Raw genomic sequence first — 27,332 nt, 5'->3', positions numbered from 1 at the left:
GTTGATGGGCGACTAAGTTTCCAGTTTATCTTAAACCCTTCAGACATTCTCTCCCTGCTACGTTCCCTCACCTAAGCATTCACTTTTCCTGGAACCTCTCTACTTATTTGCTAATCACTGTTCGTACAATTCTGCCCTTATTCACTTCTGCCTTCAATTGCTTCAGTTAAGCCTTATTCTGTCTTTCAGAACCCCTACCATTCTGATTCCAAACCTCTTCCTGCATATTGCCCTCTTTTATAGCATTTTCAATTTCACCCCATGGCAGTTTCTTTGTTTTCCTGTGAAATAATTTGCAAATCAAAGCTGATCATATTATTTCCACCTGGCTTCTTTTACTGCTGGGGTACTTATGCCATGCATAATTACATACATCCTATACCTTGCTCTACTCCCAAGTCTGCATTTTGCCTGAACTTCTCAATTTCTCTATTTATAGCTTCCATTCCTGTACTGGGTCTGAACATACCTTACTGTTACCCACATTTAAAAACTACTGATTCCCCTAGTCTCTCCTCAAAATGATATTTTGTTTCATTAACTGAAAGGTAACTGTACAAATGGATGCAGTTGATTTGGAAATTAGAGAATGGTCTTGTTTTAGTGGCAAAAACACAATTCAAAATCCAACTGTTTTAGCTAGCTCAAATTCATCAAAATAAGATTATGCAAAGAAAAAGACAACACATTAGACATCATCGACGCAATATATGAAGCTCTGTCTGGTTCCTGTGGTTCTCTGTTTTCAAATTATATATTTTCTGAAACAAGTACTGAAGACAGGGTTACCTTATCAAATTTGGTTCTGTCAGCTACATCAAGATCCGATGCAGACATGTTGCCCATGTCTAGTAGTGAAGATGACTGAGACCTCCGACTCCCAGATCCTTGAACCGAAAGTATGTTCAGACTAGAAGTTGAACCAGTCAGCTTTCCAACACTTCCATGGAGACCTGGCACACAAGGACATACATTTAAGTTTCAGTTCTTTCTTTAAACATCAAGGTCTGCTATTAGCGATGTATAAAGATTCACTTTCTAGCCAAGCATTAGTTGCATACTGTGTACTATCCTGTAAGCTACTGCTTTTCTAAGACTTCTGGCGAACACTGACACCTTACAAAGGGCTGTATATCTAGCTAAAATCAAACAGTCACGCACATAGAAGACTCTCCAGTTTGCAGATCAGCCTGTACTCTAGGGGGTATTATATTAATAGGCATGCAAGCAGACCTTCTCCATTTTTTTCTACTGAATATTCCCTGTATGGTGTTCCACTGATAATCACAACTACAGATTACTGCTAAATATGCAACTGGTATACAGCAGAGATTGCAATGAATTCATAATAGCTCTCTTCCTGAAATTGCCTTACTGTAGTTTGCAGCTTTTCCCATTGACAGCTACAGCAACCCTAAACACTTTTTTATTCAAACCTTAGTAAACTATTTTCTTGTTGCATCAGTAAGATATCAAATATCCAGATGACAATTCTTCAAAGTCTAGTATGAATGCAAATACTTATTTCCTTGCAATTATAAAAGCAATGTCTTGCATCAGAATGGATTTACACTCAGAAGTCTAAGTATATATGCTGTTTACAGAATTTTCATTATACAGTCTCTTATGCAAATTATCGTTAGTATTCCACTTCAGTAAATAGTACTAAACTAGACAGCTTGAATGTATTACTTAACTGCCTACTTCCAAAATCAAGAAAAAATATGCAAGGCTTGCAGATACATTCTCATAATATAATGTTTTACCTAAATAACAAATGCATCACAAAATAACAAAAAAGTAAGTTTAGCATTGGCTGTGTAATGAAAGATACAAAAATAAAGCAATCAGTGAGAATTTATTTTGTTTACAGCTGCAAAATTAAATATGTCACACTATTACATATCCATACCCATTACAACAGATTTTTGAGAAAGCCAGTCTGCAGCAATGGCAGGTCTAAGCTACCACAGACCAAGATAATAGCACTTAAAGCTAGTAGTATTCTATGAAGGAGGTTATGGCTAGCCTGCTATCCACCCTCTATGTTAGTAGTCAACCATACAGAGGTAGAAGGTCCTCTCTTGTCTACCTCACCTCGAGTTCACTTAAATCCTTCTACTGTGTTCTCCAACCAGATACCTTCAGAAAGTAACTGACAGAAAAATAAAAGAATGGCTGGAGCCAACTTTAAAGACAAAAATAAGAAGAAAAAACCCAGGGAAAGAAAAGGCAGTGCAGGACACTTTCAGAGGGAATATAACATGATGGCAGGAATTGAGCAGTAGAGGAGCTGGGGTATGAGGGACTCAGGGCAACTTGACATGTGCGTATAAAACGGGAAGAGACGGAGAAAATGCAGACCCAATGCACTGTAAGAGAAAATTTAAGAGAATGAATGGAAGGGCTCTTAACTGCTAAAAGGAAATAATACAATTTGACTTAAGTGCAAACCACCTCCAGTAAACAGTGATGGGGATCTGGACTGCACAACCAAATGTAGTAGTATAGAATACAGGTCAAAAAAGAGACACGGGGGTGTCCACAAAATGGAAGTATATGATGGATTGTGGAGGAGTATCAGTAGTTACTTAGTTGCAGTTTGCAACAACTGGGAAAACATGACAAAACATGGGATTTCATAAGTCACAGAAGCACGGCACTTTCCGAGCCACTGTTTATCACAATGCTCAGGCACACACAGTTACGCTTGATGGCATGGATACAGAGCACTTAGCATGTAACCAGCAATCTGAATTTAGTAAGCAGCATGAGGGAAAGGAACAATGTATCAAAGAGCAATACACATATTTTGGTGGAAAGTACGAAGAAAAGTTTGACAACGCAGTGGTCTCTATGGAGGATTGCAGTGCTGCAGGCAAGAGAGATACCTGCTGAAAAATCTGTGTCTCCACAAATTCCTAGTGTATGGCAATAGCATACCTTGGAACTGAGGACTTCAGTTTCCCATGCTTGGGAGAAGAACACTGTAAACTGCAAAAGTAACAAAAGAAAATATCCTAATAAAAGAAGGGAGAACCCCCCGCCCAAAAAAAACAATGTTCAGAGCGATATAATACAAGATCTAGGGAATTTTTCTAGGCAAATCAGATGACAATTGTCAAAATGAATTCTCAGACTGCACATTTAGATAACCCTTTCTTTATGGCAGGTACAACTTTTTGAACATTAGAGCTGTCAAGCTAAAATATCCTGAACAGAAGTAACAGCTAGCAACAAGAAGGCTGCCCAACAGAGACGATACAGCTTGTAAGTCAAAAAAGATGCAGACGTGGGAACAATAAGCCAACTTATAACAATGAAGTACTCTAAAGGGAAGTTTCAGATGTCAAAAGCCATGCAGGAATGTACAGGATAGCAATATTTCAGCTACAGTCTGGAATGCAGCAACTGCATAACACAAAAGAGGTGTGAGAAAGTCACCATACAAAATCAGTACTCTAGAACTTGGGCCAAAATGATACAAAAACCAAGCTCCTTTATTAGATAACTGGATAAGGAAATAGATCCATCCATCCACGACTTTTTCCCATTTCTGTACATGAGGTTGGGGTGTCACTTCAACAGCGACAATCACCGACAGCCAAGGTTTACAATCCTGGGTGGCTAGCCCGGCCGTACTAACTAACTAACACACACACACACACACACACACACACACACACACACACACACACACACACACACACAAAACTATGGACAATTTAGAGTGCCCATTCCACCTACTGCATGTCTTTGGAATGTGAGAGGAAACCGGAGTACCTGCTGGAAACCTATGCGAACAAAGGAAGGACATGCAGCCTCCGCAAAGAATAGTCCTGGAAAAAACTGCCCCTCCCCTCCCACAAAAAAAAAAAAAAAATCAAACTAGCAACCTACACATAATGCAACAGCTGAAACCACAACATCTGTCCATATATGTATGAGCTTTAAGAACACTTGAGCAGAGTGGAGAAGAACAAGATGATTCTGATTTATGAAGTCAATTGATGATCAAAAAAAAAATAAAATAAAATTGTTAGGTTGAAAGAAGGTTACAAGAATGATGCAAGTTCTGTTTACATGGAGTCTGACTACAATATTTTGAAAAAAAAAATGTAAAGAGTGGCATCAAATCTCTTTTCTTCCTAAAAAGAAAGAGGTAAATAATCAACATTTCTCATGATGAAAATGAAAGTGATAAAGTAAGGTGAAAAGTGCCCATGTCTGCAGTAAGAACACTTTTTTTTAATTATTTTGGCACCACAGTGGCCACTACTAACCTACTCATTTTCTTTTACAGGGTGAGAGTATGGCTACAACACAGCCATCACTAAAGCAGCCATCATAAGTTTTTTTTATCTTTAAATCCCGACTCCCATGCATGCCTGCACAATACCAAGGGTTACAGGTTCAGTGGGGTCAGTGCAAAGCCTGTCACCCATTTTTGTACGTGGTGCTATAACCACATTTCCCTTGAAGACTGATGCCCTGCCCATTTCTAATTTCCATCAACAGCCAACTCTTCCAGTGCACAGGAAATTTGTCAAAAGCAAACTGCCTGGGTCATAGGTCTTTCTCCTTTTATACAATGGATCCAGCAGTAAAAACATTTCAAAGTCGAGCAGTCTCTGAAATGCCACAATGTATACAATGTGATGGGGTTGCTGAAAGTTATCCTTTGGTATGAAAGGCACAGAACTCAAGTATAGAGGGAGTGTTTTTCACTGCACTGAAACAAAGTTTTGGTAAATTAATACAAGTTCTGGCATCTGTCTTTTAAGACACCTAGCAATGAGTAGAATCACCTTAAAGATATCTTGATCTGACTTTGATTTACTGAAATGGACAAGTAAGCAATTACTGCCTAAAAAAACACCATGGGAGCAGCAAATCTGTAGAAGCCCTGAAACAAGAGATGCAAGCAGTTTCTGCTATATGTACCATCTTATCCCGGACTGCCAGATACGGAAGCCCTTTTTTATGACACCAACTATGTAGTCAAACTACTGAAGCCAATCCCAATATGTACCATCAATTCTTTGAGAAGGCAAGGTGCCATATCGTTCTTCACTGCCTCTAACATGTGTACAGAAAACTTTGTCACGTCTCTCTACATGTCCCTTAGGGAGAAATGTTTAAGATTACTCATCCACATGTGGGTCGGCACTAGGTCATATCTACTAGATTTAAAGGTCTTCAAAACCATTACGATGTTGATGACCGTGGCCCCAGAGAGGCAGATCACTGTAACACTATTCATGTCTAGTCTGGAGATGTGGAATTGGTGTGTCACCAATGAGTAAGATGTTTTCCCTGAATAGTAGTAAGATTTAATGGCCTTATTGGCTTTTGCCTGCCTCCATGATAACTAGTTTGGGAACTGTATGCAGACAGCATACTGCTGGGTCAAGGAGTTGATGTCTCATCAGGCAAGACTTCAGATGGCTTTGGCAGGTTCTTTTTTAACAACCAAAGAATAGATAAGATGTCTGGTCCATTGCAGAAATTAGACACTTAAACAAAGTAGCCCAGCGCAAATGTTTAGCTTTAAGATTAAGTAACAATGGGGAGTCATTAAAAATGAAGCAGCTTCATCATACCTCTTTTAACCTGTATAACAACATTCTGATGCAAATGAGACCTATTTTACTGTATATAAAGACCAGAGGCGTTTATGGAAGATACAACTGAAATGGAAAAGGATTTTCTCTTATTAATGCGAACAATTCTAGGAGTAATAATAACATTTTTTGAATACTGATGATAGCGAAAATGGTATTTTGTTAATTAATTGCATATATCACTGAGTCATAGTATTGTTCCAGGCTATTTTGGCTCACATGTAGACCTGAAATATGTTAGTATCTGATTTGTTTGACAACCTACAGCATCTCTGAACTTTCTGTAAACAAACTATGTTGTTTTTTTAGCTGTGACAATTTTATTAAAAGTGCAGGCCTAAGCATTTATAAACAGTCTTGATGGCAGCTGTGTTACAAAAGCTCTTGAATCTGATTTTATCTAGTTACAGATTTCTTTTTCTGACTGGATTGTTATCCTGGTCTTTCTTAATTCTATATATCTCTGCAGTGTTCCAGTCCATTTTGGCTCATATGCAAACCTGAAATACTATGGTGTCTGATATGTCTGACTTCTTAAAGAAAGTATTTTTTTTCCAACCCACCCAACTTTTTCCTGTTCATTTTAAGAGCCAGTGTCTCTGGCTCCCACTCCTTATGGTAATCTGACTTCCAAAGTCCCTCCATCCCCTTCTGATTGACTACTGTCAGTTCTGTAACTAATTCAGTACTTTTTCCACCCACTGTTTTACACAGCTAAATAATACTGAGAGCCCACTCCCCACTCGGCAAACCAGTATTACTTTTGAGTTAACCTCTCTTACTACCAATTGTCATTTTCACAAAGCTCTCATCTGCTTGGTGTCCTTGCCACACTCAGTGTGTCCTAAATTAATCCCGTTCCATCTCTGGCGTCCTAGCCTGTGCCTCTGAAGAGGTTTCCTTTCATCATGTACCATTCAGACAAAAGCCAAATACTTCTATTTAAAAAGTGCACTTCCAGCAGCTATTATCTGCAGGTTTTTGGACTTTAAGTAATTTTCAAGTGATCTGATATTCCACTGTTTGCTAACTGCTGAAAACTTCACCTTTGAGTAGATTTACTGGCAGTGTTACTGTGTAATTTGTTACTGGTACCCAGTTGTTGTATTCATGCAATTTTGGCTTTGCTAAAGGGATTCTACAAAGTTTCCTGTGTTTTAAGTGCCTGTACAAATTTGGAGTGTTTGTGATGCTCTTTATTCATTCCCATAGAGGTTAGCAACACTTGGTGTCCTCGCCTGTGCCCCTGAAGTGGTTTCCTTGTATAATGTGCCATCCAGGGCAAAAGCTAAGTACTTGCATTTAAAAATCCTACTTCCAGAAGCTATGTATGCAATTGACTGCTAATTTCTTATTTAATTTATGCATTTATCTGCAAATAAAATGCTGAAATTACTGCATTTGCTGCAACTGTCTTGCTGTTGTCTGACTTGAAATCACCTTGACTAGTTAGTTTGTTAAAATTGTTTTGTGGTACTATACACTCTCAAGCAAACCCTTTTGTGTTTTTGCATTAGGAAGACTGGGATAATCCATTTAGTGGCAGCAGGTGGAGGCCTGGTCTATTTGAATTGGGAAACACAAAAAAGCTGCAAGTGTTAACTGTTTTATTTGAGAGAGCTTAGAAGTCAGTTTCCTGTATTTTAAGTGGCTGTATAAATATGGCACATTTGCACAGCTCTTGGCTCTTTCTCACAGAGCTCAGAAATGCTTGGTGTACTCGCCTGTGCCTCTGAAGTGATTTCCTTGCACCACATGCTATCCAGGCAAAAGTTAAGCAACTTCATTTACAAATCACACTTCCAGGATCGACTGCTGATTTCTTGTTTTACTTGGCATTTTTCTGCAATTAAGGCTAAAAATACTGCACTTGCTCAAACTGTCTTGCTGCTGTTGGACTTCAAATCACCTTAACTAGTATGCCAAAGTTGTTTTGTGGCAACATACATACTCAAGCAATTTTTTGTGTTCGTATATTAAGAGGACTGGGATATTCCATCTAGTGGCAGTAGGTGGTGGCTTGGTCTATCTGAGTAGGGGAACATATAAGAAATCTGTAATTGCTGCTGTTTCTTCAAATTATTACCACTATTAACTGCTATTTTACTTGAAAAAAGTACTTCTCGTCTCACTGTTGTGGCCCTTAGACTGCCTTGAAATTGCCTTCTGAAAGAAATTTCTAGGTAGATTGTTTAAATTTGCTGCGGCAGCACTGCACTTGGGGGGAATCTTTTACTGTGGCTTTACACTATGAAGACTGGGAATGATCATCTAGTGGGAGTAGGTGTTTGCCTAGTCTAAATGAGTTGGGAAACACAGAAATGCTCAAAGTGTACTAATTTTATTGGCTAGAGGGCTCAGTAGACATATTTCTGTTTTTTTCAATGTTGGCATAAATCTGGCACATTTGAGAGGCTCTATGCTTATTTCCACAAAGCCCAGCAAAGCATGGTGTCCAAGCCTATGTTCCCAAAATGTTTTACTGACACCCATTGCCATCTAGGCAAGGCTAAGTACTTTTGATTGATGCATCAATTACACTTGTTTAGCTTAAAGAAATTACTGGTGTCTCTTCAAATTATGTGTACATTCGACTGCTATTTTGCTTGAAAAAGTGCTTTTCATTTCACTGTTGTTGCTCTTAGACTGCCTTGAAATTGCCTTTTGAAAGGCAATTCTAGCCAACTGCGCAAGTTTGTTCGTAGTAGCACTGCACCTGTGGGAATCTTTTACTGAGTGTTTGCAATTGGAAGACTGGGATTAATCATCCAACAGCAGAAGTTGTTTCTCCACACTATATGAGTTGGGAAACATAAAAAAGGGCTCAAAGTGTAGTCATTTTATTGGCCAAATAGTTCAGTTGTCAGTTTTCTGTTTTTTCAGTGTTGGGATAAATTCAATGCGTTTGCTCGGAGGTGCTCATTGCACAGCAGCAGTTAGCAGTACCCTGTACAGATGCAAACATCTAGAAAGCAAATGTTACCTACCAAACTACCCTTAAAACTATACCCTGTAACTTAGCAAGTGTAGAGCACCTATCTTGCATGTGGACAAGCTTAGAGAAGATAGTTTGCATTCTTAGTAGCACTACTACTACTACTACTACTGCAATTTAGTATTAAATAACCTAGTCTAGCCTCTAACCCCGCAGAGCACCCTTAGTAACTCTGTTAACTCCTTGTACTCACCCCAGTAGCTCACCAAATTACATGTTTGCACAGTTTCCAAACGTCTCAGTGGCCAGCTTGGCTGATATAAGCATCATGAGACAATACAGTAACTGTCTTATGTACACACACAACCATTTATTCCTTAAAGAAACAGACAGAGAAAGGAAATTCACCCCGGGGATCACGTCAGTCGCCCTGCTAGAAAGGGGTCCAGGGAAGTAAATAGTGTGGGAAGAAATAGCCAGGGAATTGTTATGGCTAGGCTTGTATAGGCCCTAGGGCTGATAGCCTAGTACCAACCTATGAACCTATGAACACAGTATGCATGAGAGTAAGCAACAGATGTATATACACAATTTCACTGAAGGCAAAAATCTTGCATACCAACAAGGTTGTCAAAAACACACACTACAGCCACCATACAAAGAGTTCACTATACTCGTGAACTAACTTGTGCTGAGACACTTAACTGCAATCTTCCCAAATCCCAAAGGCTATCTAAACTTACCAAATGCAAAACTTATCCTCGGCAAACTCAAAAGCAATCACCAAATGCGACACCCAACATCTCACATATACCTACACATAGAGAAGCCCCAAAAACAAAATTCATAAGGTAAACAGGCACACTGCTCGGGACTCTAGTAATAGGGGATTCCATTGTAGGACACGCTGATGCTCTACTCACCAAGCTGAGCAAGGAGAAGATAACGGTCAGCTGTCTATCTGGTGCCAGAATCCGCCAAGTTATGCACACACACAAGTCACTGCATCACAGGTAAAAGTATGATTCAATCACAGTTCATGTGGGTGTAAATGACCACAGACATACCTCCCCAGACTACATGAAGAGAGACAGTACTGATCTCTCAGAATGTGTGTCATAGGCTGGTATGTGCCATGCATTGAGCAGCACTCTACCTTCATCAACATGACTGATTTCAATAACTGGCCTAGTTTCTGATGTCATTGTAGGGGGATACAATACTTGTCAGCTTGGGAGGATAACATTAACAAATCACATTGCTTTGCAAGGATGGTGTGAACCTGTCCCCCCAGGCTTCCAAATACTGACAAAAACTTTATCATTCCTCATAGAGCCTTTTTTAGGAAATGCCAAATTAACAAGCCTTCTAATACAGCAAATTCAGCCAGAGGAAACTTAAGGTGTTACTGTTCAATACTGGGAGCTTAAACAAGAAAATCTACTCCCTACAAGCTCTTCTCAACCTGGACAATATAGACAACTGTGCTGTTACTGAGGCATTGTTTAAATCCATAGAAAGTACTCTGGCATTGCAAGGCTTCAGTGCCTTCCACACATTTAGACCATCACCTACACAGACTGGGACTAAAGGTGGAGGAGTCCCAGTCTACATAAACAAGTATACCTCTAGGCAGGTTAAACAGGATGATGCACTGGAGTTTCTCAATGTGCAAATCACCACAAACAAAGTCCCATATCATACCCTAGCCAGCTATAGGTCACCATCTATGTCCCTTGAAACCCAATTTCAAGGTCAAGATAGCCTCCCAGGCAAAACAGACAACCAATTTTCACAGCTTGTCACAGTCTGCTGGCTCTTGATTTGGATGTGTTATACTTCTATAGCAATGCCTGAAACCTCAATGAAACATCAAAGGCACACAGCAGTGTGCTGAACTGATGGTTAATGATATCACTTTCATTGAGTCAAGTGATATAACAAACTTGATGGCTGACAAATTCAGCTCAAACTCCATATGTGGCATACAAGGCATCTTTGGATCCTGCTCTGATGGAACCTTTTGCACATCTGCAAAATGAACAGCAACAGAACTACTAGATCTAGGGATTTAAATGCTGTTTGCAACATAAATAGGACATATTAGAGAAACAGATGTGTATCTCACAGAATCTACATTCTCTGCAATAGGCTCTCCAGAGTCTCTCTTTAACCCAATTCAAACGTAACCTAGACCTATGGATGGGAAAACAGAAATTCAGTCTGAGTCTGACGCCATGTCTCCGATAAACAGAGGCAGTCAGTAAATTATGTCCAAATTAACATACTCTCTCTAAATAATGTGCAGTAACATCCAAACTAACATACCCCTTTTCCAATATAAATGTTCACGACAGAACAACTAAAGGGATACATATGGATTGCGCAGCTGGGCTTATTAAAGGCCCAAGTGGTCGTTAGCCTAGTATATACCAAACAGTACAAATAGTTTAGTTTATGAATTTCTTCAGGTGTTACATGTTGCATGTGTTTTTCTTCTTATTTGATTAGATTTCCTGTGATGTTTAGTGTTTGACAATCCAAAATATATCCAAGGAAAAAATAAAGCAGCTGCTACACTTCCTCAAGGCACCTAGTGCAAGACCTCTGGTATTATTTTTAGCAGAAGCGGCTGTTAAAAACTGAATAACTGGTAGAGCATATAAAACACTGCATGATAACTATATTACTCAATCAGAGGAGTTTAGAAAGGATTGGGAAGAGAGTCTGGAAAGGCAATGTACAAAAGAACAACGGGAGGACATCAGTATGGCTCCCAAGAATGCAAAGTCCAGAAGGGTAAGGATTTTTGATTGTAAGTGCCTGCATAGGCATTTTTATACACCAAGCAGACTTCAGATAAATTTTCCTCTGATAGATAGCAAAGACTGCAGGTATGCTTGAAAACTGAGGCAATTGGGAACATGTTTTTGGGAATGTATCAAGTTGGCAGATTTTAAAAATGTAGATTCTGTGAAATACACATCTGTTTCTCTAATATGTCCTATTTATGTTGCTACAAACTTTGCTACAAATGTTGATGAAGCAAATCCTTCACACTACAAATGTGACTCTTTTGAGTTGGGATACAAGATCTGAATTGATTAGACATTGTATGGCCTTACTACATTTAATGCTACTGGCTGCCAAAAAACACTACTATAAAACAAATAAAAAATAAAAAACAGCTGTAATTAAAATACTGATGTTATAAAGGAGATAAAAGAACTAGTGGTGGGGTCAAGAAAAAAGGGAAAGAATAAATGACAGAAATAAATGGAATTTATGGGAACAATACATATAGGGTAATGTTTGGAAGGACAAATGAGATTAAGGGAAGGCAGGAATTTAAGTAATGTTAGAAAGAAAGCTACTTATTAAAAGGAAAACATACATGTATACTGCAGGAAAATAAGAATGGAAATATTGCTACATTTGTTATTACTTTATGGTTACCTATGCCACCTTTTTAAAAAAAAATGTCATGCTTAATAAAGATGTTTTTAAAAAATAACAGGGATTGACTGAAGCAATGTCTCAGAGCTTCCAGTACATGACCATGTGTAATGTTAGCACACATACTATTCACATGTAGTACTGTCCAACAGAAATCCCTGGTCCGAACTACTCTGCATCTTAACTTAAAAAAAAAAACATGACTTTAAGAAGGCAATGCAATATCTTTCATCAAATAACTACAGAAGACCAGAGTCTGCACTGTCCACTTGGAGCCAAATCCCTTGGACCTAGTGGGGTCAGTGTTGGCAGGAATGGGGAAGAAGCCTCAATTGATGCTGAGGGCACTGATATTGAAGAATTTCCACTGGTGCAAAAAACACCTACATTGGATCTTTTTGCTAGTTCCAAAGTTCCTGGAGCTGAAACTGACCTAAATAGGAACAGCCAGGAAAGTGGCTTGGGGCTCTTTTCATACCTCCCTAGACACAGAGGGGACACAGAGGAAACCTATTAAAATTGAGCTTTTACAAACACTATCATCTTTTTCCAATCTGCTTGTGCAGGGCTACAGAGGCACTTAGGAGAAGAGAAATACAGAGCTGGCACCAGAGAAAGAAAAGATATCAGGAAAGTGTCTGTTCTGAGTAGAAGTTCCCAGCTCTCCTCAGTTTAATTTCTCCAAGTCTTCTGGGTTTCTAATACCATGATTGGTATGGACCCCATTCCTAATTCAGGGTATGATTAGAGTTCATGAAATCAGCATTGTTTCTATCTTTGATGTTAGCCAAAAGTGCTCTTCACAGCAACCTCAATGCACCCAGAACTGACTCTTTCTGTAATTCATATAGAATTATATACATCAGTAGCATATCTAAACAACACTGTAAACTATTATTATTAGCCTTGTTGCTTGTACTACTATTGTAACTGTCTGAATATCTTTCTTTGACATAGCTCTCATTTCTGCCTGCAAATCCATGTATTTGAACACTTTGTATCTCTCTGTACATAAGACAATGTAATCACTGGGTGCAGCAATTTTAATGATCAATGTTACTTTTGTCTTTTTTCCTGCACTATTACATCTGCTTTTCTCGCACCTATTTTTTGAACTGTTGGTAATGGGTGATGTCATGTTATATAAATTTCATCATTTTCGACATTGCTTTGTGTTTCACATTTCCAATGCTTTTCAACTACTTCAATACTGTAGTGTTTGCACAATTCCCAATACACCAGTCCTGCCACATTAACGTGAATTTCAGTATATAGGCCCTCTGCCATGAGTGTATCATGCCCAAAAACATGATGTGTGACTGTTTCTAGTTCTTTTAATAAAGAACCTGCATTTGTCTGCTTCTCCCAAATGATCAACGCACTTTGTAAACTAGTGTGCATGTAGTCCAGTATCCTGGGCTGCCATTACTAACCTTTCATCTTTTGATTTCACCTCTCCTTAACCATTCCTCTGTCAAATCCTGATTGACATGAGATTGTTAGAGTAGTTCTCCATACTTGCCATAATATTTATGTCTTTTACAACTTTTCTTTCCTTCCCGTCTGATCCATCTCCTTATATTCTTTCATTTGTTTTTTGGCAAATTCAGTTGCCTGACTTTTTGTCCACTTCTGGTTTAAGTGCCATTTCTGCTTGACACCAAAATGCTTCTTCTAAGCAGGGAAGTTATCTTAGACGACTTCTCATTTTTTAAAACTTTCACTATGTTTGGATCTGGTGAGGTAAGCAGATATAAATGCAGTCCCACGACTGCAGATCTATACATGTAATACATTTTGAAGAGGCCCATACTTCCTCCAGAATGAGAAATACATAATCTTGGTATACACTGATTTATACGTCATTCAATCTGTTCTACTGATCCAAATACATTTTGGGGCCAATCAATCACCTCAGAATTGCAACTTAAAACAGGAAAAGCAAATTGGTTTATAGCTTGGACTTTATTTCTAAATGTCAAGGCTATTTTCAGTATTAGTTTTAGTATTCTGAAATATTCCTGAGTTTTATTCATATTTTTTCATGTTTCATTGCCAATCTTTCATCAGTTCCCAAATATATACACACTTCCTCCTGCTCAAGTCCCTTTATATCACACTCCTGTCCCAGAGTGATATTTTCTTTGTGCTGCAGCTTTTCTTCTTTAAATGTTGATTTTGCACATTGATCAAGACTAACTGACATTATTTTATCATCTGAGAAAGTTTTAATCACTTGCAATTGCGCTTTCAACTCATCATCTGATCAACTATACAGTTTTAGTCATCTGCAAAAAGCAGATGAGAAGTCTTTAAACAAAGTTGTTTTCTGGCAGCCAAATTGTAACCATGACCTACTCTGATAAGTAAACAGCTTAATGGGTTAAGGGCAAGACAAAAAAGTAGCAGTGACAGTGTCACCCTGAAATATCTTCCTTTGAATATTTAAACATGGGATAATAATTTGCCCTTTGGCAAGGCTGAGCTGCAGACTGGTTTGCCAATGTTTCATGATCACTGTAATGTAACAGATCAATGTATGGTGTGTCTTGTATATCTGAAAGCATTTCTTTATCCATGAATGTGGGATGCTGTCAAATGCTTATTTGCAATTTATCCATGCCACACTTAAGAGTCTTCCCCTCTTTACAATTATCTATTATGGTTTTGTTTAGCAACAAATGATCCTTTACTCCATACGTCTTTCTTTTCTTACCATTTTTCTTTTGCCATAATTGAGGTTTTTTTTAAATGATTATAAACTCTCTCAACTTCAACTCATGTATATAGGCTCTATCATTGGAAGGCAAGCTATTGGTCTATAATGTTTAGAATGACTTGCAGGTTCACACTTAAGGAGTATCATTTTTCTTATTGTTAATCAGGCTGGTGCCCTATCAGAATGTGCATATAAGTAATTCTTACTCGGGGCCAAATCTTTCTCCAGAGTTAGTAATACTTTTAGCCAAATGTTAGGTAGTGTCTAGACCTGTGTTTTTTCCAATGAGGAGCTTTTCTTAATTTTATTTAAACTTCTCTTGCAGTTGCTTTATCCCATTTAAAATCCTCTACTTTATGATGCCATACTATTTCTTTTATTTCTTCTATCCATTCATCATCTTTATTATATTCTACAGGGTTGTTATAAATATTTTTCCAAAATGTATCTTACTTTTTTGGTGGTGTTTCTATTCCTTTTGCTTACCAAGTTCTCTACATTTTGGGGTCATCAATGAATTGCTAATTTTGTACTTTTCATATATATATATATATATATATATATATATATATATATATATATATATACATATATATATATATATATATATATATATACACACACACACACACACACACACACACACACACACATACATCTGCATACTTTCTATGTTTTCCTGCCTGTGCTGATGTTTTCAGTTTATTATTTGCAATGGTGGATCACGGATCCTGGTCTGTTTTGATAATGTGAGTTGCTTTCACCATGCCCAGCTTTCTAAGTACTTTTGATGATCTATTCCCTCTTCTATATTCTAGCAGTGATGCTTCTTTTCTTAATTGCTTTATAGTTTTCTCTATTCAGTACTTCCATGGTCACATTTTATGTCTTCCCTTCCTTTCCGTTACTGCTCTATGTTTTTGAAGTAAGAGTTTATTTGTTATTAACCTAGCTGCATTCTATTTATTTCTGTTATATCACAAGAATTTCTCTTAATAGTTTTAACCACTGTGTTCATCTGTTTTTACCAAACTTCTAACATTTTGAGTATTACTTATTTTCTGTAGTCTTATTTCTTTCATTGATCTTAATATGTCTATCCATCACTAACCAAGTAGCTCTTCCCTTAGATCATTTTCTTCTAGACTGAGCGCCTTATTTCGCTCTATTTCTTGTGAGTATTCTACAGAAAGTTCCAGAACACCTTCATGTGGTGCTTCCTCTTCAGATGCACCCTGCTTCATCTGCTGCTGCTTCATATGGAAGCTCAATGGGCCATCACTTGACAATATTGCCTCTGTCAGAGTTGCCAATGTTTACTACTCCTTCTCTTGCTATGCAACTTCAACTAAACTTTTGCACCAGTCTCCTACAGAAGGCTCCACAGTATTACCATATGGCAAGTCTTCAGATGCCCCCCACTCCGGCTATTCCTCCTTAAACAGGGGACTTATTGTTTCATCATACTGTGGCAACAACCTGTGTTGGATTTTCTACGCTAAAACCTTTGCTTTGCAAATAATCCATAACTTCAGTTTTTGTTTAATTTATTCCTTAATAATCCTTTTTTCTACTTTCCCCCTTTGTTTTCTTATTTTTCGTATTGTGAAATATTCCATGTGTGGGTGCCTTTGCCTGTATTTCACTTCAAGTATCTTTAATCTTGTTTTTTATTGATTCATTTTTCTTTCTCCATTGCATAAATACTGCACCACACCAGATGTTTTTTCTTTCCCATGTGCATACGTCTTTCGATACCTCATGCTCCACCTGCTGCTCCTTAATCTGGGGACTCATTGTTCCATCATGTTGCACATTGCCTAAGCTGGATCTTCTACACTAAATCCTTCACTTTACAGACAATACATGACTTCAGTTTCTATTTAACTTCTACCTTACTAATCCCTGTTGTACATTTCCTCTTCATTTTCTTAATATTTGTATTGGGAAATTGTCCATATCAGGATGTCTTTGCCTGTATTTCTCTTCAAATATCTTTGGAGCTGCTTTTTTGTGTTGATTAGGTTGTTTGCATAAATATTGCACCATATCAGATCTCTTTTATCTTTGAATTTTGTGCATTATATTTTTGCACTTCCTTTTGTCGCTTCTTTTTCCAGACGCTCCAAAGCTTCTTCATCTATGTAATGTTTTTCATGGAGCTGTTGTATTAATAAATGCAAAACATTTACTTGTAGCTTTAAAAGTTTTTCTTGCGCAAGTATTTTTCTTTCCTCAAATTTCTCTTTTAATCTATTTTAACATATTTTACCTGATAATTTTGGGCTTCTTGCATAATAGTAACAATACATAAGTGCCTCCACACAGCCTTCCTTATCCTCAGTAGTCTGCGCCATCTTTATGGCTCTTTTCTGGCCTGTCAGTTTTTGTGATTTTAGTAAACTACTACTTCCTTCTACAACAGGAAAATCAGTGGTACCTGAAGATTTGTGTCAAAGAGGAGAAGCAGACCTGGATGGGGTTAATATGCCGGCAAGTGATTGTTGAGGTGAAGAGGTTACTATGAACCTTTGCTGGGGAAAGCATCTCATATATGGGTCAGATTCATAGATTCTTCTCTCTTCTTTTTTCTGGCCAATCAGTTTTATCCTTGTTACTGGTTTTATCCTTCTCTTTACCTTTCTCTTTAGTGTGATCCAATTTAAGCAGACCCTTAAGGGTCAGTTTGTTGCACAGGTCCAGAAGGGTCTGCAAACTAAAGTTTTTATATAACAGGCAGAAAAACACATCAAGCAATGGTAAACTTAGGACTAAAACCTTTGAAGAAACTGTAACAAAAAAATGGTAAATCCAACAATACAGTAATGTTAATAACTGAATGAAAAACAAAGATTTTTTTTTGACACAGGGGATGGTGAAGGAATGAGAGGAGGAAAGTCTGGGTAAAAAGCAAAAATATAGATGAGAAACTGGAAAAGCTACTTCAGAAACTCTAATGGCAAGCTGAGTAGATAAGTAGTTAAACACACTTATCTCTCCTGACTAAAAGTGTAAACCCTCTTAATCAGCTCGAGCAGTGCACAGAGTCACTAAAGATCTCAAAGGCAAGCTCTGGAGATCCAGAAATCAGCAATGGATTGTGGGATATGAGATGAGGTAGAGCTAGCAGTAGTTTACTATCCCCATGAACAAAGGATGCAAAAAGCAACAATCCATTAATTCCAGTGTCCAGACAGGATCAGCATAAATTTTAATCTTCTGTATGCTTTCACCTGCCGCTTTGGGTGTTTCTCATTTGGACCCACTCCAAATCAATTCCCCAAAATTCTACAGAGGTACCTTTCTGTAATTAACTCATCCTGACAGACCATCCTGTCTACTACAAGTGCTGGATTGTAAAGTATAATATTGGGAACACAGCAAGGCAAGGACAGTACTGAAGAATACTAAGTATTTTGAAAAATAAAAGCAATGCATGATCATAAAGATTTCAACAAAAGTAAATGTAGCCTTAAGTAATTCTGCCTCCATGATTAAGAAATAAATGCAAACCTTCACAGATTACTCTATTTACAAGTTCTTATTTGTCACCAAATACTCTGGGGCAGAATATAACTTTTGCAACATCAGAAATGCAAATGAGCTCTGCAATTTAGAGACAAGTATACGAGTATGTACATTTATTTAATGTAACAAAACAGTAAGCAGCTCTGAAATTTTAACTTTCTAGTTAGAAAAAAACAGTGGTGTAGCATTACTACATGGATACTCACTCTCTGTTTCTTGTTTGACAGCAGTTTCCTTTCGTGGAAGTGTAGCTGCGGCAATTATAGTGCAAGCATCAAAGACAAAGAAAGGTTAGAAAATATGCAAGCTCAAACAATGCATAAAAAGCCAAGTTAGAACAAACATGCATGAGTAAGTTACATGACAGACAGCTCAGCACTGGTTCTGCACCAGCAGTTACTATACTGTGTTAAGCAACTTAAATATGATGAACCACTGATATGCAATACTGGTAGCATAAAAGAAAATGTATTAACAATGACCAAGCAAAAACAAATGCTGCTGGCTCCAAGGATATGATGTTACTGCTTTATTACATGCAACAGCAATGACAAATAGGACCTTATCCATTCTAGGATTCTAGGTTCAGCACAGAAACTTAACTCCTTATAGACAACAAAGGTATATGCTATCATTTGGGTAACTCAGCAACAGCAAGGCTAACACTGCAGTGGCATTTTCTAAAAAGTACAAAAAAGCAACAGAGTATATTGGAGACCAAAGAAACTATAACAAGTGCCTCCATACAACCTGCAACAAATTTAATTAAAAAGTAGGGAAAGGAAAGTCATGGATACAGGAAGGTGCACAGCAACCCTCAGAAGAAAATTTGTTACTAGCTTAACAAATGTCAATAGAACAGTTGCTGTCTTGTATCTGCTAAAAATGCCACAACAGGTATTAGGCCTGATGTGTATGTATTAGAATACAACAGAAATGCTTCATGCATTGCAGGCTGGTACTAAACATGCAGCAGAAATGTTGTGTATGGTGTTCCAGAGAAAGAACATTTGTGTAAGTAAACTCACCGTAACAGCAGATTTTTGAGAGATACGTCACTGTAGTAGTACATCATAACATTTGGGTGACTCGCTAGCAAAGCTGTGCCTGCCTAATGTCTCTGTGGAACCCAAAGCAGGTCCCATACCTTATAATAAGCAAAAATAAAACTTGTAAAGAGCAACCCAGCATTAGCACCGACATTGCAGCATAAACAGCCATCATAAAAGCAGATTTGGCTTACAATAAGAAAAAAAAACTTACAAAGAGCTATGACTATAATGTCCCAAACAATGAACTCCACAATAAATAAGTACACAGAGTAATTTAAGTATCCATTATGACAAGCAAAACATGGATAGCACATGGAGATGACGGGTGTGTATCCTTAATGTTACTGTGAACTACCATTCAAAGAGTTACTGTTACGGTAAGTTTACTCAAACAAATGTAATACCTTACTTCAAGAAGTGTCACTGCAGCAGTTAGTCATAACATATTGGTAGCATTCAAATAAGTGTAACATTCCAGAGAGGTGGACAATTACACATATTACCTTTATTGGGTCTTCAATTTTCACTGGACATGTTCTTCACATTTCTACCTCTTTTCCTAACAAATTATGGACCAAGTAGATATAAAAGTGAAATTGCAAAGTGTAATGTGAACAAGAAGTATGCTGCAGGCATGTTTCTACACAGCTGTATAACTTACTTCAGTATAAAGGCAGTGATCAAGAATAACTGGAAAATTCTAAGTGGTTTCGCTGATATTAGGAAAAAAGTTAGAAAATTTGAAGGACATGTTTAGCTGAAGCTTAACAACTTCAAGGAAAAAACACCCATAAGAAGGGACTGTTCAAATATTTTAACTAATTACTGCCAATATCTTATGACAGATGTGACAAATTTTAATATTCAAAGTGAAAAGATTAATGCACTTAGGTTTTACACTTGTACGGCTAAATTTGCTTATCTAGCACGCTGCATCTCCTATAAGGCATATTAATCAGGAAGAACCAGCAGAGAGTTACATTATAGGATATATAAACATTTGCACGTGATTAAAATTTAAGATTACTAAAATGCCATCTCTTAACATTATGCAGTTTGTGAATGAAAACAAGGCTACTGATGAAGGAAGAAATTTTCATGCAATATTTGATACTGAGGACGAACTGGACTGGAGTGAATATCGTTGGCAAACTGAAAATGGATGCCTGCAACCCTACAGGTTAAAATGACAAAATAAAATTTAAAGATTTGTTTAAAAAGGAGGAAATTGAGATATTAGTTGTGTCATGTGACTTGATTATTTAAATGAGCATGTGTTTGGCAGTCTGAAAGTCTCTTTGAGACGATAGTGCTTAGTGATTAAAATTGTTTTTTTTTTTTATTATTTTACAGGTTAAAATTGTTGTGTGGTGGTGCTGCGGTAGCGTTGTTGCCTCACAGTAAGACGTTGCCCTGTTCGATTCTCAGCTAGAGCATCTTCTGTGTGGAGATATGCGTGAATGGGCATACCTTCGTTGAAGGTTGTGCATCAGGGCCGGCAATTCAGCACGTAAAAATCTAATGCCAATCATTAGCGGACGGGAGTTCAGCTGTGGTGACCCCTAACCGGGAAAAGCCGAAAGACACAACAACAGCAACAACAGGTTGGAATTGTTGTTTCAATTTGATGTACTTTGTTTAATAACATCTACCTTTCTTTGCCTTTTTGTATTGATATAAGTTTGGAACTATAAAAGTTTTTCGTTTTTTTCCGGTTAGGGGTTGCCACAGTGGAACTATACCAAGGCTAAACTCCCTCTACTAAGTGACACCTTGGCTAAATTCCAAGAAACCCCAAACCCAGTAAACACCATAGCATATGCTGAGCTATTTACAAAATCATTGTACAGCCATACTGATAGCTGTACAGAGCGAGCTATTCCCACTCAAATTAAGAATAAGACAAATTCAAGATACAAGCCACCTCTGTGTAATCACAATATCAATTGGTTATATCACAAAAGAAAAAAAATCTTGGCCAAACTTAGGAGGAACAAATCCTAACAGATTAAAAGCCTCCTGACAATTCTAAACAGGCAGCTAAGAGGGTTAATTAATACTTCAAAGGTTTCTCAGTCAAAGGACGACCACAAAGCTTTGTACAGCTATGTCTGTAAACTCAAGAGAAACATACAACAATGCACAGAACTCATTGTAAATGGCATCGCCCAAGCTGACAGGAGACCATTGTCAACCTTTTGCCTGACAGGTTTAACTCAAAGTTTTCTCCCCACCTCAGACAGTCCAAAGGAAATACCACAACCCCCCAAACATTACTAAAGAGGTCATCAAGGCACTTTCCAAGGCCAAAAGCACTACATCAATCGGCCCCAATAACATCCTAGGATGCTTACAAAACAGCATGAAACATGACCTCTGAATCACTTTTCAGCTAGAGCCTATAGTCAGGTTTTGTGCCCAAGGAATGGAAGATAGCTACAATCATTACCATGCTCAAAGTAGGTCTAACCACCGATCCAGGTAACTACAGGCCGATAAGTCTGATCAGCCTCATATGTAAGCCCATGGAAAGAATCATTATGGACAAGATAAATGAGGACACAGGTAATCTGCAAATGCAGGACCCATCACAGTTCGGTTTTGTTAAAGGAAGGTCAAGCCTATTAAATCTGGTGGACTTCTCTGACAGAGTCACTAAAGCAATAGATGAGGGCAGGTCTGTGCACACAGCTTACCTCAACCTAGCCAAGGCTTTTGATACAATATCCCATTCTGGCATTATAGATAAGCTCAGTAAATTAGGTATAAATACTCATCACCCACTGGACAGCCAACTGCCACACTTGTAAGACCCAGGAGGTCAAAATGGGTGAGGCCACCTCCACCAAGAGGCTAGTCACTAGTGAAGTCCCCCAGAGCTCGATACTGTGTTCACTCCTTTTTGGCATCTATTTCTCTAAGGTGGAAACAAATGCTGAATGCTTATGGCTGACTAAATTTGTAGATGATTGCAAGCAGGGGGTTATCAAAGACTCCCCTGCAGACATTGCATTTTCTAGGGTGTAAAGGTGCCAAAGCCATGGTCTTAAACTCAGTGCTAAGAAATGCGTAATTGTACCCTTTACAAAGTCAACCATTCTAAATACCATGTTGGTAATACACTTCTAAGACTTGACACAATGTGATCAGGGATCTGGGTATGCAGGCAGACAGTAGCCTTACCTTCGACCACTGTGGCCATAGTGGTGAGGAAATTAGCCCATTGTACTCTGCCCTTAGCAGATCAATCAGAATACAGTACTCCCTTTAGTATGTACAGTACCAGGCTTATGCAGCAACTAGTGTGACATCAGAGGTTCCTTACAAAAAGGATACAAGGTGTAACAAACCTGCCTTATACACAGCACCTTAAAGCCCTTTCTCTCTACTTAGTCGCCTATAGATTGCTGAGGGGTGATCTATGCCTGGCTTACAACGCATCAGGAAACCCCGCACTTATGAAACACCTGCACATTTGTAAGTCAAACAGTACTGGTAATACAAGGTCTAGGGACCTGAATTTTGTCTGTGACTTAGACAGAACATGCTGGACAGGCAGATGTGTGTCCCAGAGACTGACCATCATATGGAACAGGCTTCCAATCCATGTGAAAATGATTTGTCTATTACCCAACTTAAACACAACCTAGACCAATGGATGGGGAATAGGAAATTTATACTGGGCCTGGCACCCATGTCCCTTATGAAAAGAGGTAACCTATAAATGCCTGACCCTCAATGTCCTGTTTGGATAAAGAACATCATTATTTTTTAGGAAACAAACTTGGCTAGGGTTACAAAGGCCCCCTGGATATGGCCTAGTAGCAATCTGACTATGTTTAGTATAGATACTTTCTGAATAGTGATTCACCGTTACTTAAAGTTCTGTGAAGCAAATGCAGGAACAGTTTTACAGTTTTCAAAAGCTTGCTGTTCTCATTAGGTGCCATTTTCTTATGACTGCTCACCACTGTGATCAAATGACAAATAAACAAATGAAAAATTAATAAATAAATAAAGATAAATATGGCATTTGGTTGAACAACCAGCAATGTCAACAACCACAATACTGATGTTATTATGTCGAAACACCCAATGTCGACATGTTCTGCACAAGCTCCAGGGATTACCCCACAACAGAATAAAACAAAGCACACCCCGCTGCACCCCCTACTAATTATATATACTAACTCCAAAATCACACAGCACCCAGGATGCGGAATAATCCCCTATTCATGGATTGTAGATCTCGCACACCTGTCAACTATCTGTCTGAGTTAAACAAATGGTGTTGACAAAACACAAGCTGATGATGCTGATCATTCGACCAGCTATCCTAAACACACACACACATATATATATATATATATATATATATACACACACACACATATATATATATATATATATATATATATATATATATATATATATATACACACACACACACACATATATATATATATATATATATATATATATATATATATATATATATATATTCCACACCTCTGTCTCTGTATATTTTATATATATATATATATATATATTTTTTTTTAATTTAACATTTGTTTACTGGGAAAGTCTAACTTGGAATGAGCCAATTTTCAACAGAGGCCCGGGGAGAAACACTCCAGACGCACGTCTTTGTAATGTGGGAGGAAACCAGAGCACCCGGAGGAAACTCACACAAACACAGAGTGGACATGCAGACTCAACACAGAAGGCACCCCAGCTGGGAATCAAGCCGGGAAAACTCTTACTGTGAGGCGATAACATTAACTGCTATGCCACTGCCCTGTCCATATATATATATGTGTGTGTGTGTGTGTGTGTGTGTGTGTGTGTGTATATATATATATATATATATATATATATATATATATATATATATATATATATATAAAACAGAGTATAAAGGATTAGTCCAGATGGGGTCATTTTGCCTGGCAGATATGGGAGACTCTCCCTATATTACTATCCTTAGGGGAGGAAGGGAGATGCCTTGTTGGATTTCAAGTGGTTTGTTCAGTTGTAGATGCATGAAGAAGAGAACTCATCTAGCTACCTACCTGACTGAGTGGACTGCTTGAAATTTCAGCAGGGTGTCTTTGTTCCTCCCACAGAGAGTGTCAGAGGGGCACCTGGATCTCCTAGCTAAAGTGATTTTGTCTGGACAAATCCTTTGTACTTGGTTTTCATGTTAGTCCTGTCACCCTGTGGGTCATAGGTGGGATACAAGACTTGACTCGGCTTTCTGGATTACCCATTATATATATATATATATATATATATATATATATACATATGTGTGCGTGTGTTTATGTCTGAGTGTAGAGCTAAGATGTGTGAAGTGTACATAAGCCGTAATATTGGCTTGGTAATCCTGTTAATTACGATTGTGAAGTTTAGGATTGGGGATTGGGACAATGGTTAAAGTGTTTGCCTCACAGATAAAAGGTACAGGGTTTGATTCTTACTATTGGGGACAACTGGCTAGGCTTAAAATGTCCCCAGGGGCTGCTAACCCAGTAAGAGCTATGCACCTATAAGTCTCTGTTTCAACAAGCATGCATCCCACAGACTACCCCTTCTCAGGAACAGGCTCCCCCATCCATGTGAAGCAGAGTTCCTCCCTAACCAATTCAAGTGTAACTTGTAAAATTGGATGGGGAGCAGGAAATGTATCCCTGTTTTTGTCTCTAATGGACATAGGCAGCCTGTAAATGCTCCATCTCCCAGGCCCCTGCTTTTAAATGTTTCATCTCCCAAGCCCCTGCTTACACTTATCAAGGGTATGAGAACTTGTTAGAGATTTGGGATGCATGGCTAGGCCTAAAAAGGCACTTGTGGTTGTTAGCCTAGTAAACACCTATGAACCTATAATGGCATTATGAGTGTTTGGTGACTGAACCTACAAGTGAAATTAGAAATGCTTTGCTGCATGTGTGTGTTTATCTGTGGGTGGCTGTAGGCCTAAGATGTGTGAAGTCTAAATAGGCTGCAGTATTGCTCAGTAATGTGAGTGTTTGGTGATTTGAACCACAAGTGAAATCAGAAATGCTTTGTTGACTGGATTAGTTACACAAAGCCTATTGCCTCTTTTCGGGGACATACCAAAGTAGTACTCATATTGTCTTGTATACATTTTACCAGGGCACCCAGGAAATTAACTTATACTGTGCCATGGACCAGCTGTGAGCTTGGTTTAACATCTCCTCTGAAGTATGCCATACTCAGGACTTTAACACCACCTATATACTGCACTGCAGTGTCAGGACCAGAAAATGAATTCTAACAATTGTTGTGGGAATAGAACCCATTCCAAACTCTTGGGTCTTTGCCCATCAACAACAGCAAGCTATTCACCCCAGAATTCTTAGGTTAGGAACTGCAGTGCTTTCAGCACACCTATTGCCTTTACCTGCAAACTCTCTCTCACATCCTGCACTATTCCACTCAGTTTCAAACACCCCTTAGTATCCCAGTACACACAGTCTCCCCCCTTTTATTTTAAGCGATTACCTTTCTACTGCGTATCCTGTCCATTTGCCAAAATCCTTGATAAAGTTGTGTACAAATTTACATCACTAGATATGACATACTCTCCGGCAGACAACATGGGTACAGCCTGAAATACAGTACCTTGACAGCACTACGCACTCTGAAAAAACACCTTTATAACTACATGGGCAATGGCCTGTTAACATCAGCTATTTTACTTGAGATGATTTGAGCCTTCAAAACTGTAGACCATTTAATATTACTCAGTAAATTAACGTCCATAGGATTCTCCAATGACATAAAGCTATGATTTAAAAATTATCTCTCAGGAAGAACTTTCACTGTCCTTGTAGTATGCAATTCACAACAAAAGAAACAAGTTTGTGGTTGCCTCAAGGGTCAGTATTATGACCACTTATTTTTGCATTGGGATTTCCCTCATCTAGTTTGCCTCCTGTATGTTGATAACATTATTGACACTAAAGCCAGCTAGGATACCAAGCACATCATCATAGAATTATAATACAACTTCTCATTATTGTGGAAATAGCTGTCTGCTAACAAAGTGGCCAACACTAGCAAAACCAATGGCATGTTGTCTGATACTCCACACCACCTTAAAAAAATAAACAGTCATCTTCACTGACCATTAGATTCACCTTTGCCAATTACCATATCTGGGAAATGTCTAGGTCCTTCTGTTGATGAAAACCTAGCTTTTACCCCACACACTGAATAAGCAGTTAAAACTCTAGTTCAGTGTAATGTGCCATGTAAGATCTAAGACAATCACTCTAGAAACCACAGGTGCTATTGCTCTCCATGGGTATTGCCCACCACTACAAAGATACCCCCTCATACCACCACCTTGGTCAAAACAGAAAATAAAATTGCCATATTTGTCCAGTTGGCCAGCCAGAGGGATTACCACAGCTAAATGCAATGGGCTACCCATACAAGCAAGAGCTTTCCTATCACTAAATTAACCTGCATTTAAAGTACACAATGGGAGCTATTGCCCTGGTGTGAAAACAGTTCTTTTTGAAAGGCAGCAGACTTGCTCATTGTGAAGCAATGATCAACTGTAATGAATCAGACCACCCATTCAAATTACTTACTACAGAAATAGCATTTACCAAAAATTCGCCATAATTTTGGAATGATGTAACAATGTAACAGAAGACATTAAAAAAATAACAGTAATATGAAAATATTCACAAAGAAACTCAAAACTCACCTAAAGCAGCTGAACAAATATCTTTACTTTAAAAATCTGGTCTGATACCTATGTCTCTGATTGACAGAGGCAGCAGTTCAGTCATGCCTGAACACCCCTTAAAATAACCTCTAAGGGAAAATAGCCAACAGGATACATTTGGGTTGCGTGGCTAGGCTTATACAGCCCCAGCCTGGTATACACCTATGAATCTATAAAAGGCCTGGTATTAATTTGGTTTGAAAGGCTACTGTAGTCATGGCTTTCAGCTCCTCTGAACAGATGTGACCCCCCCCCC

At 38.3% G+C, this 27,332-nt stretch overlaps 1 protein-coding gene across 1 annotated transcript in view; it reads right to left on the bottom strand.

Moving 5' to 3' along the window:
• EXOC1 (exocyst complex component 1) overlaps positions 1-27,332 on the bottom strand; it is a 1,123,278-nt gene that overhangs the window by 347,473 nt on the left and 748,473 nt on the right. Inside the window, exons 11-12 of the mRNA XM_044062479.1 lie at positions 18,469-18,513; positions 790-953 (exon numbers count right to left, since the gene is read on the bottom strand). Coding sequence (XP_043918414.1) covers positions 790-953; positions 18,469-18,513 — 209 coding nt within the window. The remainder of the gene's footprint in view (positions 1-789; positions 954-18,468; positions 18,514-27,332) is intronic.

This window comes from Protopterus annectens, chromosome 2.part1 (assembly GCF_019279795.1).
Source record: "Protopterus annectens isolate FY-2018-M chromosome 2.part1, PAN1.0, whole genome shotgun sequence".
Lineage (NCBI taxonomy): Eukaryota > Metazoa > Chordata > Ceratodontiformes > Protopteridae > Protopterus > Protopterus annectens.
Note: the sequence above shows the minus strand (reverse complement) of the source record. Positions and strands in the feature narration are given on the sequence as shown.